We start from the raw sequence: 17,129 nt of genomic DNA, 5'->3' as shown, positions 1-17,129 counted from the left end.
ATCCTCCTGGTCCTAGCATTGTTCTGACTCCTAGCAGCCCTGTAGGACAGAGTAGAACTGCCCCACAGGGTTCCCTGGGCTGTAAATCTCTGTGGAAGCAGCTCACCAGGTGTTTTCTTCCGGGGAGCCACCATTAGGTTCAAACCAGCCACCTTTTGCAATTAGCAGCCAAGCCCTTTAACCACTGCATCACTCCTTATTGGGCACATACTTATACTAAAAAATAATCTGAAATTCTGATAATTTCAGGTAATTAGCAATTAACTTTTTAGCATAAGTATGTCCCGTGCACTATTTGGGATATTTAAAAAAAAAAAAAAAAAACCACCTCACAGCCATCGAGTTGATTCCAACTCACAGAGATCCCTTTTTGGTTTTCCGAGGCTATAACTCTTTACCAACGTACACTGCCCCATCTTCCTTCTGTGGAGCGGTTGGTGGGTTTGAACCACCACCCTTCTGGTTAGCAGTCAAATGCTTTAGGCATCACACCACTAGAGCTTCTTATTTGGGTTATGTTATGTTGGTATGTGCCGTCGAGTCAAACCCGACTCATAGCAACCCCTCCTTGGGTTTCCGAGGCAGTATCACTACGGAAGTAGGATTGCCCAACCTTCCTTGCAAGGAGTGGCTGGTGGGTTTGAACTGCCAGCCTTCTGGTCAGCAGGCAAGTGTCTTAGCCACTATGCTACCAGATATTTCAGATATACTAAAAACAAGTCTGGAATTCAGCTATAGCCGGGTGTCCTGCGTGTCATCTGGAGATGTTGAAATGAGGTCTTCATGCGCTTGAAAGGTTCTTTAAATGGCATTTTAAAAATACCTTTCTTGGACCTGGTTCCCCTCACTGCTGAGTGAGCTGCAGGGCAACAGGCAGGTACACAGGGGCCAGGAAGCCTGGGGATAGGGTCGGCGCGTGGCCCTGGGCAGCCCTCTCTGCTGACTCTCTTCTCCCTTCCAGTCACAGCCACTGCAGCAGGCATCATGGCCGTGGACGTGGCAGAATACCACCTGAGCGGTGAGTCCCAGTGGCCAGTCTCTCCCCTCTACCACGCCTGTATGGCATTTCAGGACCCTTGAACCTGGCCTGGGGTGGGCGTGTGAATGCAGCATCAATAATGGCCCCATTTTACTCGTGAAGATGGTCAGTGACTAGCCCAAGGTCACATAGCCTTAGGGACACGGAGCTTGGGCCAGTCTGAGGTCTCCTCTCTCCACTCACATGGGGCCATTTCTGGAGGCTGGCGAATAGCCGGGGAAACCCAGGAAGGTTGTTGTTAAATCCATGGAACATTAAACTCAGACAGCATCCAGTCCCAGATGGGATGCAACTCCCACCTTCCCATCTGGTGCCATGGCAGGCATAACTAATTGAGCTTAGAGATGGCCTGGAATCACCAGACCTCTGCCTGCGGCCCTGCCAATCAATGGTGGATGATGTCAGAGCTGAAACAGACATGCTCTCCCCATTTGCAGATGGGAGAAGTGAAGATCAGTCAGAGAAAGAGACAGTAAGTGAGTGACAGGACAAGACGCAGGTCTCCTGACCTCGCCACCTCTCCACCTCCTACCCTCACGTGGCACCCAGCTAGCCCAGCACTGACGGCTGTATCAGGGGCCCCATCTCCCAATCCTATCTCCGTCCCCAGCCAGGAATCCTGACTTCTCTCCATTGATGAGACCTCTCTGAGCCTCTACTTCTTCATCTGCAAAATGGGGACAATGAAGCCTTCCTTAAGGGGTGTCAGGAAAATTCAGTGAGCTAACACATACTAAGACCCCAACACAGCACCAACACGACTCTCTCCCAACTGCAGGCCTTTGTACAGGCCGGTCTAGGTCCTCCAGCCTAGTGTGCAGGGTTCAAGGGCAGATCTGGAGCCAGACTGTCTGGCCTCAGCTTCCTCATCTATAAAATTGGAATCGTAATAGAACCTGCCTGCCAGGGTTGTTCTGAGGACTCATTGGGTTAATATATGTGGAGTGCTAAGAACAACCAAAACCAGTTGCTGTCAAGTCCAATCTGACTCACAGCGCCCCTAGAGAACAGAGTGGAACTGCCCCACAGGGTCTCCAAGGCTGTCAGTCTTCACAGAAGCAAAGCCCAAATTAAACCCACTGCCATGGAATCAATTCTGAATCACAGCGCCCCTAGCGTACAGAGTTGAACTGCCCCCAGGGTTTCTAAGGCTGTCAATCTTTAAGGAAGCAGACTGCCTCATCTTTCTCCTGTGGGGCGGCCGGTAGGTTCAAACTACCATCTTTTGATTAGCAACCAAGTGCTTATCCCCTGTGCCACCAGAATTCCTGGCTTAGCACAGGGCCTCATAAATAGTGCACAAAAACTCAAACTCAAACTCACTGCCGTCGAGTTGCATCCGACTCCTAGCAACCCCTCCTTGGGTTTCCAAGGCGGTATCACTATGAAAGCAGATTGCCCAACCTTCCTTCCGAGGAGTGGCTGGTGGGTTTGAACCACCAGCCTTCTGGTTAGCAGAAGCTTCTGAATAGTGCACAGTAAATGCTTTATAAGGACAAGTACTGCTGTTACTACTATTCCTATCAGACCCACTTCCCCTGAGAGTTCTCCCCTCCCACCCCAAGTCTGGCACTCAATAAAATGAAGAAATAAATAAGCATCAATTGTCATCATTTCATCTCACTCTTCTGGGGTTTTCACTGGCTCCAAGAGGGGCCTGGACTTGGTCTTTTGTGTCCCCAGCCCTGTCCTACTTTGCTGGAGCCCTCTCTCGGGGAGCTTGGCTGTGTGTGCCGCCCAGCCGTGCCCAGCCCCCGCTTGGAGCTCAGCCTCTTTGGTGCCCCTCCACTGGCCAGGGAGGCAGCATGCACATCTCAGCAGGAACCCTCCCGTGGGCACCTGACTCCACAGTTCACCCATCACCATTCACCCAACTCCTAGAACTTTCCTGCAATTTGTTAGGGCTGGGCCTTGGACCCCCCACAGTCTCTTTGTTGGTTTTATTTAGCCGGCAGATTACCTTCCATCAACCAGAGAACTCAGGCACAAATAGAATTTGCTCACAGTCCCTCCATTCTTATTACCCACTGTTTCTGTGTCCCCCACCCCTGCCCCCCAGGCCCTTTTATTACCGTGTGATTTAATATGTCACCATCTCACGGTCACACCACGCTGGGGACTGATTTGTTTTTTTCTCTTAACAATGCCGGAGAGTTTCTCCATGTTACCGAGGTGCCATCCTCAAGACCTTAATTGCCACCCTCAAAAGCCTCTCCCGTTCTCTCCCAAGATGACACCACCCGCCCCCACCAGCCCCCGTGGTCGGACCTTCAGGCTGCTTCCAGATTTCTGCTGTTTAAATACAGCCTCGATGACTCACACCAGACGTTAAAAAAAAACTTGTTGGGATTTTTCCCTTCAAATAAATTCCCTGAGGTGGGCCACTGGGCTGGGTATGTCCTTGTTGTCATCTCTTGTCCAGAGGAAAATGAAGCCCAGAGAGACCAGGTGGCTTCCTGGGAGTCCAGGTGCCTGCACCCAACTTCTGCCATTTCTCAGCTCTGGTAGCATAGTGGCTAAAGCACTTGACTGCTAACCAGAAGGCTGGCGGTTCAAACCCACCAGCCACTCCTCAGAAGGAAGGTTGGGCAATCCTACTTCCATAGTGATACTGCCTCGGAAACCCAAGGAGGGGTCACTATGAGTCGGGGCCGACTCGACGGCAAACAACAACAACAATAACATTCATACCCACTGCCATAGGGTGGATTCTGACCCACAGCGCCTCTAGAGGACAGAGTGGAGCTGCCCCACAGGGTTTCCAAGGCTGCAGTCTTCACGGAAGCAAAGCCTAAAACCAAACCCAAAGCCACTGAGTTGACTCTGACCCACAGCGCCCCTAGAGGACAGAGTGGAACTGCCCACAGGGTTTCCAAGGCTGTCAATCTTTATGGAAGCAAAGCCCAAACCACACCCACTGCCTGGAGTCCATTCTGACCCACAGCGCCCCCAGAGGACAGAGTGGAACTGCCCCACAGGGTCTCCAAGGCTGTCATCTTTACAGAAGCGAAGTGCCTCGTCTTTCTCCCAAGGAGCATCTGGTGGGTTCAAACCACTGACCTTTGGGTTAGCAGCTGAATGTTTTAACCACTGTCACCCTAACTCATAGTGGTTGGTAAGTGTCGTGGTTGAAGGCTAGACCCTGCCTTTCTCTAGAGTTAGTCTGTCTGTGGAGTCCAGCCAGGGTTGGCTGGGCTCGGAGGAGAGCAGAGCAGGCTGAGGGCCTGGCTGCAGCCTGGCCACCAGTGCTGATTCCTCCCTGTGCTGCAGGGCTGCTGGGAACAGTGTGGGGAATGGCAGTACAGAGTCTCTCCAGCCCCAAGTGCCTCCCTCCGTCTCTCTCATTGGACACTGTGCTCTCTGTGGGCTTGTACATGCCCTTCATCCTTTCTGGCCTATACTCCCACTCCTGGTTGCCTTGGCCTGGCACACTTCTTTCTCCCCCTTCATACCTTAGACGTCCCTCCTCCAGGAAGCCCTCCTGGGCTGCTACCAACTGGACTCCCTTCACTCTGTTTTCTCTATTTGCTCCCAGACTGTGAGTTGCTTAAGGGCAGGGACTAGGGCTGAGGCTCACTCGCCTGCCATGCCTCCCTGTGCATACAGCAGGCATTCAATGGATGTGCAATGATAAGTTTCCACTTCTGCAGGGCTGTCCCCACTTCTCTCCACCCTGCTTACTTGGGAACCATGCTGGGCCTGGGCCAGGCAGGGCAGTGGTTACGTCTGCTCCCCAGGTTGGGGGAGGGGGTTCTGTAACCACCGGTGGGTCCCAGGGACGACTGATGAGGGCTGCCCTTGCCTTGCAGTCATCAAGAGCCCCCCTGGCTGGGAGGTGGGCGTCTATGCCGCAGGGGCCCTGGCACTGCTGGGAATCGCAGCCGTGAGCCTTTGGAAGCTGTGGACGTCAGGGAACTTCCCCAGTCCCTCACCGTTTCCCAACTATGACTACAGGTACCTGCAGGAGAAGTACGGAGAAACCTACGCGGAGGCCAGGCAGAAGGTGAGGCGTCCACTTCATCAGGGGTCCACGGATGTTTCTTAGCATCCCCTGCTGCTGTCACCTTCAGGCTGGACTCCGGTCCTTCCCACCCCGTCCTCCGCTCTCCTTCCCAGTGCATTTCCTCCCTGTACACAGGGACCAGCCCATCTTGCCCACGCCCCAGCTCCAATCCCTAACCCTGTGCTGTCAGGTCAGTTCCTACTCCTGGTGACCCCATGTGACAGAATAGAACTGCCCCATAGGTTTTCCAAGGTTTTTCTCTCATGGAGCTGCTGGTGGGTTCAAACCGCCAACTGGGTTAGCAGCCAAGTGCTTAAGAGCTGTGCCCCAAGGGTTCCTAGCCCTGTTGTAAACCAAAGAACCAAACTCACTGCTGTGGAGTCGATTCAACTCAGTGACCCCACCTTGGGTCTCCAAGGCTGCATCTCTAGATATAGTAGATTAGGTTGCCCAATCAATAAATCCTTGATGAATGAGTGAACGCTTTCCATTAAAAAAAAGAGAAAAATCCCGGGAAAAATACAGCAAAGTATAAATAAGAAGAGAAACAGAGAAACATCCCAGACACCACCGCGCAAAGGCAGACAACTGTCAACTGTTTCTAAGTGTTTCCAGTTGCGTGTATCTCTTTCCAATTTGTTCAGTAGTACCTCTCCCCAAGTCTTTCTCCCATGAACAATTTTTACCCTGTGGTGTGACAGCTATAGAGACTTTTATACCCTGCTCTTCATATCACTTACAGCTGAAGCCTTTGCCCGTATGGTGGAATTCCCACCACACACAGCATGTTAATGGCTGCCTAAGAGTACCTTTGACCGCTGGGCCATGATTTTACTAAATGCCATTATAAATAATGCAATGAATGTTGTGTGTGTAAAACTTTGTCTTCGTATATGCTTTGGATGGCTGCCCAGATGCAGAATTACTGTATCAGGCAGTACAAACATTTTTAGGGCTCTTGGTATATATTGAGTCTTTCATCATTTCAAACATGGGAGAGAGTTTTTCTAACCTCATGCTCCAGGGAGCACAGCCCGAGTACGAGCAGGTCAGGGTCCCACCTGCTCACTCACTGGGGGGTTGGGGAGACTCTCAGTCCATTGTGGGGGGACTATAAATTGGCACAACTTTTCCAAAGAGCAGCAGTATCCAAAGCTTTCCAGAGTCCTGTGTCCCCTAACTCAGGCACAAAGGCATTTGCTTTCTCAAATCCCAAGGTCAATTTAGAGGAAATAAAAATTTGAATATTTCTGTATTATTGCTGTTAGGTCCTGCCGACCCCATGTGACAGAGTGGAACTTCCCCGTAGGGTTTTCTTGGCTGTAATCTTGATGGAGGCAGGTCACTGTGAGTTTTCTCCCACAGAGCCTCTGGGTGGGTTCGAACCACCAACCTTCTGGTTAACAGCTAAGCACATAACCATTGTGCCACCAGGGCTTCTTATTACTGGCATGGGCATTATCCAACATGGACTCTTTCTCCATTGGTAATCACCTTCTGTAAACTCCCTGTGAGGCTAAAGGAGCATCTACTGAATGGTAATAGCCCTACCCTCTTGTCCACTCCCTACGTAGGTTGCTGACTACTTTTTCTGTTTATAAACATCACTGTGTTGAACATCTTTGTGTATGGAACCTGTGCATATAAAGAAACACATTGAGAAAGAGTTTTCTTACATCTTGGTGAGGGAGAGAAGCTAAGTGACATGGAACAGCATCAAACAAGGGTCTAACCAAGGAATGCACTGGTTTTGCATCACGGGAGCTTGGAGGGGCTTACCCCCGGTCTCCTCCACCTCCTCTTGGCCCACGTGATGCTTCTATCTCCTTTTCCTCCCCCGCAGAGAGTACCTGCCTGGACCCCTCAGAGGGCTAGCACGCGGGGACCGCCCAGCCGCAAAGGCAGCCTAAGCATGGAGGACAACTTTGAGAGCATCAGCGAGCTGGGGCCCCTGGAGCTGGTGGGCCGGGAGCTGGACCTGGCCCCCTATGGCACTCTGCGCAAGTCCCAGTCGGCCGACTCCCTGAACTCCATCTCCTCTGTGAGCAACACCTTCGGGCAGGACTTCACGCTGGGCCAGGTGGAGGTGACCATGGACTACGACGCCGCCTCGCATACCCTCCACGTGGCCCTGCTGCAGGGCAAGGACCTGCTGGAGCGGGAGGAAGCCAGCTTCGAGTCCTGCTTCATGCGCGTCAGCCTGCTGCCCGACGAACAGATCGTGGGCATTTCCCGGGTAAGTGGGGACCGGGGCGTGTGGTGGCAGGACCCCGTTCCACATTGGACTGGGTCTGGCTGCTCTGGGTGGAGGTGGGTCAGGGCTCCTTGGAGTGCTCTCCACTTGGCCAGTGGGTCTGCAGGGCCAGGCCGGATCTAGAGTGCAGGTTAGGACAATGATCCCGGAGCTGAAGGTACAGACTTCAGCAAGGACAGGACAGGCGTTTGGAGCCTCCACTTCAGAGCCCTACTGGGCGTGATTCTCAGCTCTGAATACAGGCATGCCTCATTTTATTGCACTTGCCTCATTACTGGGCTTCACAGAGACTGCATTTTTGACCCACTGAGGGTTTGCGACCACCCTGTGTCAAGCAGGTCTACCAGTGTCATTTTTCCAACCGCATGTGTTCCCTTCACGTCTCTGTGTCACATTTTGGTAATTCTCATGATATTTCAAATTTTTACATCACACTCTTAACACTCTTGATGTTGGCGAAAAATCCTGAGAATACCATGGACTGCTAGACAGAGCACAAATCTGTCCTGGAGGAAGTGCAGCCGGAATGCTCCTTGGAAGCGAGAATGGCCAGACTTCATCTCACCTACTTTGGTCATGTTGTCAGAAGGGACCATTCCCTGGAGAAGGATGTCTGGTAAAGTGGAGGGTCAGTGAAAAGGGGAAGGCCCTCGATGAGATGGACAACACAGTGGCTGTAAGGATGCGCTAAGGCAGAGCAAGGACTGTGAGGCTGGTACAGGCCCGGGCGGCGTTTCCTTCTCTTGTCCACGGGGTCGCTACGGGTTGGAGCCGACTTGACGGCACCTACCCAGAACAACATTGCACTCTTGATAGACTAATTTGTTGTTGTTGTTATGTGCCATGAAGTCACCTGACTCATAGCGACCCCTCCTTAGGTTTCCGAGGCAGTATCGCTACGGAAGTAGATTGCCCAACCTTCCTTCCGAGGAGTGGCTGGTGGACTACAGTGTAATGTAAAGAGAGCTTTTATTTGCACTCAGAAAGCAAACAATTGGTGTGACTGGCTTTCTTGTGATAGTCACTTTATTGAGGTGGTCTGGAACTGAACCCACAATAAAACGAGGTGTCCCTGTGCTAGTGTGTCCTCTGGATCCACTTGGGGTCCTGGGAGCAAAGGCTGGCATACTCAGGTTGGTGAATCTCAGGACCCTTAGTGGCACTGTTTTCAATGCTGTGGGTGGGTGGTACCATCCCAAGAGGATGAGGGTGAGGTTACTGGGAGGGTCACCTTGGCAGGAGCTGTGACATTTGGTCAAGGGCATGATCAGCCCACACAATACTGAAGAGAGGAAGCTGGAGGGATGGGCACGCCACCTCCCTCCAACCTCAGCTGCCTCTGGTGACCCTCACTGGCTGACACACCCCAGAAGCCAGAGGCCAAGGGAGCCTGCTGGTATGGCCTGCAGAGGTCAGCCCCAAGGACAAGAGGAGGAAGAAGAGAGAGAAAGGGTTCCAGGAGAACAGAGGACACCAGCACACCCCACCAGGCCAGTCCCTCCTCCTCACCAGGCAGGACCAGAGCCAGCATGGATAAACCCTGCAGGCCAGCACCAGCAGTTAGGGGCTGGGGTGGGAGGCAGGGCAGGCGCTGGGCTGGGAAGCCTCTGAGATGGACAAGGACGACATGTGGCCTCTGACCCAAAGTGGGAGGGGCCTGAGGACCTGCAGGACCAGAAGTTTCTTTCTGGCTTCTTGGAGACCCACCTGTGCCTACTCACCTGGACTATGCTGAACACCAGCTGTCCCTCAGTGGAGGGCAATGGACAGGTCATCCCTCTCCCACCCCACTCTCCATCACTTCAGTACGTGTGGGCCAAATGGGTGTGGCCCAGCTTCCGAGAGATAGTACAGCCAGTGGTTCAGAGCATGGTCCTGAAGCCCAAGTGCCCGGGTTCAAATCCTGGCTCCACCACTTCCTACCCGTGTGAGCCTGGGTGAGTCACTCATGTTCTCTGTGCCTCAGCATCCCCATCTGTCACATGGAGGTCATAATTATTGTGGACAGATTGATGTAGCATGTGGGGGTCCTCAGCTCAGTCCTTGGGAAGGGCTGTCAGGCCCCACAGGACGTGTTGTGCTAAGTCCTGTCACCTGTGACTTGGGCTGCCTGGAGGACTCTGGGTGGTTCTGGACACTGGCAGCCTGCAGCCACCCAGAGCTCTCAAATCTGTGAGCCTCTCTTCGGCTTCTGAAGGTGATGGGTGAACTGTTAGGGCATCTTACAGACGGAAAAACGGAGACTCGGGGACGTGTTTTCTGCCCAAGACAATCCCAGTGAGTGAGCAGAAGTCTGAGATTCGAGCTTGGGGTTCTCATCCTCCCCTATCGATGTGCTCATAAAGCCTGGAGGAGAACGTATGGGCAGGGAGCCCAAGATTCCACAGAGAGGGGCCAGCAAACAGGCTAGTTGGCCAGAGCAAAGAGAAGTGGGCCAGGAGGAGCCAATCATGAATGCAGAGGTCAAGGGACAGGGGTGGGCTGGGGTGCACTTCATCCCACAGGGCGAGGAGCCCTAGAAGGTTCTGGAGCAGGGGCTGGGTGGGGAGCATAGCCCCAGGGCACGGTGAAAGGAGCCTCTCCAGGGCCTGAGCAGCAGTGCAGAGTGGGCTCAGGCTCCTGGAGGCAGGGAGACAGCCTTCTTAGCATCACAGAGCAGCCGATCCCACCCAGGTGGTGGCTGCCTCCAGACTGGGCAGGCCCCCAGCTTCAGGCCAGGCGCCAGGGAAGAAAGCACCTCTCCTTAAATACTGCCAGGCAGTGACTCAGGCAGCCCCCATGGAAAGGGGAGCCGTGCCTGTGGGTGCACCTCCTGAGGGCACCTGCCCACGGCTTCCTGAGAGGAAGCCAATGGTGCCCACCAGGCAGGACCAAGCTTGGAAACGGAATGGGTCCAGCCTTGTCCAGTAACTGCATCCAGCCAGCCCGCCAGCCATCCCACAGTGTTCAGGGATCCCTGGGCCAGGTTCTGAAAGTGGGCTGGGTGGAGGGCACAGACCCAGCCTCAGTGTGTGAGGGTCAGGGGAGCTGGTACAACAAAACGGGGGTGTTGTTCTTTTCAACTTGCTTCTGAGTTCTGTGACCCCACTGTGCTGGGCTACGGGTGTGTCTGCTGCTCAACCGTGCAGAAGAAAAAGACCCAGGCACTCCCAGGGCTGACTTCATGACCATGAACCAGCATCATTCACCCGTTCCCTCTGCACCAGGCATCTGTCTGTGGACTGTCTGTGTGTTGTTCACAGTGGGTGTGGTTGTTGCTGTGGTCAGGTGCCATTGAGTCGGTTCTGACTCAGAGTGACCTCACATCCAACAGAACGAAACACCACCTGGTCCCGCAGCATCCTCACAATAGTTGCTCTGTTTGAGCCCGTTGTTGCAGCCACTGTGTCAGTCCATCTCGTTGACGGTCTTCCTCTTTCTCACTGACCTTCTACTTTACCAAGCACGAGATTCTCCTGCAGGGACTGGTCCCTCCTGACAACATGTCCCCAATACGTGAGACCAAGTCTCACCATCCTCACTTGTAAGGAGCATTCTGGGTGGTCTTCTTCCAAGACAGATCTTTTCATTCTTCTGGCAGCCCAAGGTACACTCAATATTCTTCTTCAACACCATCATTCAAATACATCAGCTTTGTTCAGTCTTTTAGTCATTCTCCAGTTCTCACCTGAATATGAAACAATTGAAAACACCACGGTGTGGGTCAGGCTCACCTTAGTCCTCACGGTGACATCTTTGCTTTTGAACACTTGGGGATGGTTTTTGTTTGGTAAAGAGGTTTTTGCAGCAGATTTTCCCAGTGCAATCTGTCGTTTGATTTCTTGCCTGCTGTTGTCATGGGTGTTGATTGTGGATCCAAGTAAAATGAAACCCTTGACAACTTCAATCTTTTCATCGTTTATCACGATGTTGTGGATTGGTCTAGTTGTGAGGAACAGTGGGTACCATGCTTTATCTCCGTTTTACAGATGAGAAAACTGAAGCTCAGCTAAGTTGAGGTTTGTCCAAGAGCACATAGCTGGGAAGTGACAGGGTCAGGTTCAACCCAGACCCGGGGGTGGATTATCCTCAAGCGTGCCCAGTGGGCCACTCAGTGTGGGCATCAGTGGCTCTCAGCCCTACACCCAGCACGTACCTGGTCCAGGGTGAGGGCTGAGCAGCTGCAAGGGGGGTGGAGACCTCATCCCTGAGACCTGCTCAGGGTCAAGGCGGGGACCTGGAAAACCCATCTGGATCAGATCAGGAAACGTGACACCTGCCTGGGGCATCAGGGAAGCTTCCTGGAGAGAGTGGCTGAGGAGGGAGTTGTAGGGAGAATTAGGGGAAGAAGAAGATGCCGGGAGCCTCTCCAGGGCCCAAGCAGTGGTGCAGAGTGGGCTCAGGCTCCTGGAGGCAGGGAGACAGCCTTCTTAGCATCACAGAGCAGCCGATCCCACCCAGGTGGTTTCCTGAAGGTGGGGGATGAGGAACATGAGCAGACAGAGATGAGATGTACAACAGGTATGTTAGGCAGCAAGCAGGTCGGATCGTGGAGCTTCTGATCCCGGGCCACTAGATTGGCCCCCACTGAGAGGAGGGCCAAGGGCTTTTCAAACGTGGAAGGGCAAGGCTGGCGTGACGACAACAGAGCCAGGACTCCAGCCCAGTGCCTTCTCCCTGCTCCGGCCTCACAGGCCCCTGCTGCGACCTCACAGCCCCAGCTGCCCCCTTCTTTTGGCGCGCCTTGCACGGCCCTTTCTCTCTGCAGATCCAGAGGAATGCCTACTCTGTCTTCTTCGATGAGAAGTTCTCCATCCCGCTGGACCCTGCAGCCCTGGAGGAGAAGAGCTTGCGGTTTTCGGTGTTTGGCATCGATGAGGACGAGCGGAACGTCAGCACAGGGCTGGTGGACCTGAAGCTGTCTGTGCTTGACCTCCTGCTGCAGCCCTTCAGTGGCTGGCTCTACTTACAGGACCAGAACAAGGTGAGTTTTGCCCACCGACCCCTTAGAATTCCCCTGCCAGATCCCTTTGCGTCAACCAGCACCCCGACAGCTTTAGGAGAGCAGGGAAAGAGACCTACACCACATTTGAGGAAACACTGCACACTATATGCAAAAGGGAAAAGAAACACCCTGAACACTGTTCACAGCTCTTTCACTGTTCTTATCACCAAACCTTCAGCGGCTCGGCCCCTACAGGCTTTCTGGCAGGGCAGCATTGCTCAGGCCCTGAAGTAGGTTATTTCAGACAGAGGCCAGGGTGAAGCTTACCTTCTTTAGCGTAACAGTGCTCGGGGAGCATCATTGTCGAAGCGAATGATCTATCTTCCAGTCTCTCTTGTCCATTTGGACTTGCATGTCCCCCTGCCATGGAATGTTTGCCTTGTCCTGGAAGGAGCAGTCAGGAGCTAAGCCGTATCTGGTGACTACATTGACAGGCAACCTCTGGCCCACCTTCCAAGGCAGGGCCTATACTGATGGGAGACAGGGGTGGCGCATGCCCTGCAGCGTGGGGGTCCCTGATCCTGCCCTGCTATAAGGGTTCCAACAACAGCTCCTTCTCGGGGAGGGGTTTCTACCCTTTCCCAGCCAATGAGGCCTTTCCCTGGACCCCCCAAGTCCTGAAGGAAAAGCCACCTGAGCCTCCCGCCTGTCCCCCAGGCGGCCGATGCTGTGGGCGAGATCCTGCTGTCCCTCAGTTACCTCCCAACAGCCGAGCGGCTCACGGTGGTCGTGGTGAAGGCCAAGAACCTCATCTGGACCAACAACAAGACCACGGCGGGTAAGGAAGGTCCCACCTGCTGCCCAAAGCCTGCCTGGCTCCTTCGTATGGCAGGGTGGAAGCTATGCCGCGGGCACCAGGAGGCACTAGCAGGTGTGGGGCTTGGTGCCAGGGCCCCCACTATGGCTTTCACTGAGCTCAGGAGCAGCGCATGGTGGGAAGGAGATGAATCCGGCGGGGGAAACAGGGACCTATGGAGGTTGGCTGGGAGCCCCTGGGAGAGGGAAGATGAAACAGAGTGAGGGAGGGTCTGAGAGCAGAGGCAGCAGTCAGGGTGGGGGCTGGGCAGGGAACCAAGGTGAGCACCCATTTCCCAGAACTGGGGTTCATGATGGAGATTCCATGGCCAGAGACAAGACAGCCCCACAGACCCCAAACAGCCCCTACCAGCAAAGCTCCAACTGAGGGGGTAGCTGGGCCCTGAACATGTGAAGACAGAGCGCTGAGGGACCCCACCCACTGGGAGGTACAAGCCTTGGGGGTCCTGGGTCCAGGCAGGCACGGCCAGGTCAGCTGATGGGCGGGTGGCAGGCGACGGGCAGACAGCTTGTCCTTTCAGGGCTGCCCACTGTGAGTCAGGCTGCACTGAGCGGGAGCTGGGTGACTCAGGCTGACGTCTGCTCCCAGGCCATTCTTCGAATGAAAAGCGACCTCCTAAAGCCCCCGTGAGGGGCGCACGGCAGTGGGCCATGAGCCCGAAGCCCAGCTCTTCCCCTCACGCACGTGTGACCCTCAGTTTCCTCACCTGTACAATGGGGGTCATGAAGGATGGCAGGAGATGGTGGCAGTGGTGGTGATTCAGGGGCTTTGGAACCAGTGGCTGGCCCTCAGCCACCTCCCCCTCGCCCGCCCACAGACCCCTTTGTCAAGGTGTACCTGCTGCAGGATGGGAGGAAGATGAGCAAAAAGAAGACGGCCGTGAAGAGGGACGACCCCCACCCGGTGTTCAATGAGGCCATGATCTTCTCAGTGCCGGTCATCCTGCTGCAGGTGAGGGGGGCAGGGCTGCACAGGTCACCCCCAGGGCCCTGGGACCACGCCGTCCCCTCCGGCCTTGCTTCCCGGGGTTCCTGCAGGTGGTGATATTTTGCCTAAAACTTTACCTTTCGGGTTGGGAGGCATTTACTGAGCACCCACTGGGACCCATCTGCCTGTGGGTGGGTGCTGGGGACACGGGTTCAGAAGGGACAAAGCAGCAAAGTCCCCCAAACAATCCTGATCCACTCAGACTTGGCAGTCCGGGGAGGCTTCCTGTAGGAGGGATCCAGGGGAGCTGCATGTGCAAAGGCCCGGAGGTGAGCCAGACATAGCCCTAGGGCCTAGAGATCTGGCCCTAAGTCCCCCCAGGTTCTACCCACAGAGGCCTGCTGGGCTCTCCACAACCCCATGACCCTCAGAAAGCAGTGAGCCCCAAGAAAGCTCCCTCCTAGCAGGGACATCACAGATCAAGGGTAGGGGACTGCAGCGACACTGGGTTTAGACCATACCAGTGACTCTGCTTACACGCCTCAAAGAATGGGAAGCTCACCACCTCCTCCTAGCCTTGGGCAAACCTGGCAATGAGAAAGTCATGCCTCAACCCCAGACCTACCTGTAGCCCTGGGGCTATCCAGAACCCACCTAATCCTCCTCTCCCCGAGATAACCCCAAACCCAGCCTCACTCTCTGAAACCCAAACCAAGCTCACTGCCATTGAGTCCGTTCTGACTCATAGCAACCCCCATTGGGTTTCCAAGGCCACTGATCTTTGCGGAAGCAGACTGCCCCATCTTTCTTCCACAGACTAGCCGAGTTCGAACCACCAACCTTTTGGTTAGCAGCCAAATGCCTTAACCACTTCATCACCAGAGCTCCTTCAGCCTCATGCTGGGGGTTCCCCATCCAGGCCAGTGTGTCAGCCTCTCTGCCCAGTCTGGGTATCATGGTCCCGCTCCTCCACCCTCAGGGGTCAGCTGCTCCTTGTCCCCTTTGTCCCCCTGGGTGGTCATAGTGCCACTACTCCATGGCCTCCAGGCACAGGCACTCTCTTGGGACCACAGAAGGGCACAGGGAGAGAGGTCGGGCTGAGCGCTGGTCTCAGCTTCACCACTGTGATCTCATACAGTTCCTTCCCTTCCTCACTGCGAGTCCAACGTGATGGTCCTATTTGTGACAGTAACGGCAGACATTCCCAAAGCCCCAGGCACCATGCTAAGGCCAAGGAGCCTGACTGGTACAAACGGTTTGCTCTCAGCTGCTAACCAAAAGGTTGGTGGCTTGAACCTACCCAGCAGCTCCACAGAGGAAACACCTGGCAAACTGTTCCTGTAAAGATTGTAGCCGAGAAAGCCTATGGCGCAGTTCTGCTCTGTAACATACGGTCCCCATGAGCCGGAGGCCAACTTGGGCAGCTAATAATAACAGCACCCGCTCTGAGTGCTCTATGTGGTTTAACTCATTGCATCCTCAGAGCAGCCCCGAGACAGGAACTATTATCACCATTTTACAGATGGGGAAACTGAGGTAGCAAAAATCCAAGTCACCTGCCCAAGGTCACGCAGCAAGGAGGTGGTGAGGCCAAGTTTGAACACGAGTGGTCTGGCTCTTACCCCTGTGTGGGCTGTGAGGTTAGACAGACCTAGTTCAAATCCTTGCTCCGCCTTTTATTCGGAGAGGCCTTGGACAAGTCTTTTTGCCTCCTGTGGATGGAGGTGAGGATTCAGGGAGCCGTGCCCAGCACCTCGCAGGGACCTGGCATTTATAGGCTGGGACCCGTAGGAGAACCTGTAGGTGGCTCCTGGTTCCCAGCACCCATGTCACCTCCTCCCCAGGACCTGTCTCTCCGTGTGACAGTGGCAGAGAGCAGCAGCGATGGTCGTGGGGACAACGTGGGTCACGTCATCATCGGGCCGTCAGCCAGCGGCATGGGCACCACACACTGGAACCAGATGCTGGCCACGCTGCGCAGGCCTGTGTCCATGTGGCACCCCGTCCGGCGAAACTAGTGGCTGGGGCAGGGCCAGGGTGGGCACTGGAGCTGCCTGGAGCCTGGTGCAAACTCTGCTCCATCCAGTGCCCTTCTCCATGGCCCGGCTGGAGCCGTGAACACCGGGGCCAGCCAGCAGAGTCCCCGAGAGCCAGCGTGGTCCTCTGGGCAGACTGTGGTGGAGGAGCGGACCTGGTTGTCTTTCCCCCACAGAGGACCAGCTGTGGCTGGACCAGGCCCCAGGGAGGGCAGCTGAGCAAGGAGCCGGCCCTGGCCAGTTGCACCCCCACAGCGAAGTCCCCAAAGGCTCTGTGCCTCCACCTGGGAGGGTGACTTGACCTCTGAGAGCCAGCGAGCTCCCCACCCCACTCCTCCTGAGAGCCCAGCCACCGAGCTGATCACACACAGGAACTGAACAAGTCCTGGGGACCACATGCTGTGCCAGGCACCTGCAGGGGTGACGTGAACCAGACAGCCCCTGCCACCGAGGGATCTCAGCCAAACTTCACCCTGGAGTGGCCTGCTCAATGCCGAATGCTGGCCCAGCCATGCAGACCTGGGAGGCCGGGGGGCACAGGGAAGCCTCCTGGGCCTGGTGGGAGCTGTGCTCTGAGGGCTAGGGGAAAAAGTTAGAGTCTCCCAGGCCCACCTGAGCAATGGCAGGAACATGAACTTGGCCAGTACTGGTGCAGGGAGAGGAGGGTGAACTTCCTGTCCCAAATGCCCCCTGCGGAGGACACAGGCCACTCTCTGGAGAAGAGGCCAGCCCCAACAGAGGCCTGCAGGTCACGCTGGGCATGGACAGCCAGCTTCAGGTTATTCTCTGTGGCTTCTACTCCCCTGAACCTCGACCGCTAAATACCCAGAGGTCCAAAGAGGCCTGGCCCTGGCTGTTGTCTTCAGCCTCACACACTTTCAGGCACTGGCTCAGCAAACATTTGCTGATGCCCTCAGCCTACATGCGGGCCAACGTAACAAAGACCCCAAGGACACTGTGGCCCAAGCGGGCTTGTTGGACAACTCAGTGGAGAAGAAGACTCTGAGCTGGCCGGGAACGCAGGGTACAACCTCAGTAGTGGCAGTGAGGAGGGACAGCCCAGCGGGCT

At 55.0% G+C, this 17,129-nt stretch overlaps 1 protein-coding gene across 1 annotated transcript; it reads left to right on the top strand.

Moving 5' to 3' along the window:
* Positions 1-984: 984 nt before the first annotated feature.
* Positions 985-16,042, top strand: SYT12 (synaptotagmin 12). Its single transcript, XM_007944707.2, has 7 exons — positions 985-1,018; positions 4,849-5,042; positions 6,886-7,278; positions 12,044-12,259; positions 12,938-13,058; positions 13,915-14,048; positions 15,869-16,042. The coding sequence occupies exons 1-7, from the start codon at positions 985-987 to the stop codon at positions 16,040-16,042; spliced, it is 1,266 nt and encodes a 421-aa protein (XP_007942898.1).
* Positions 16,043-17,129: the final 1,087 nt, after the last annotated feature.

This window comes from Orycteropus afer, unplaced genomic scaffold (assembly GCF_000298275.1).
Source record: "Orycteropus afer afer isolate SDZICR_OR568_19922 unplaced genomic scaffold, OryAfe1.0 scaffold00130, whole genome shotgun sequence".
In the NCBI taxonomy this organism is placed as follows: domain Eukaryota; kingdom Metazoa; phylum Chordata; class Mammalia; order Tubulidentata; family Orycteropodidae; genus Orycteropus; species Orycteropus afer.
The sequence above is the reverse complement of the archived record's forward strand: the minus strand, read 5'-3'. Positions and strand labels throughout refer to the sequence as shown.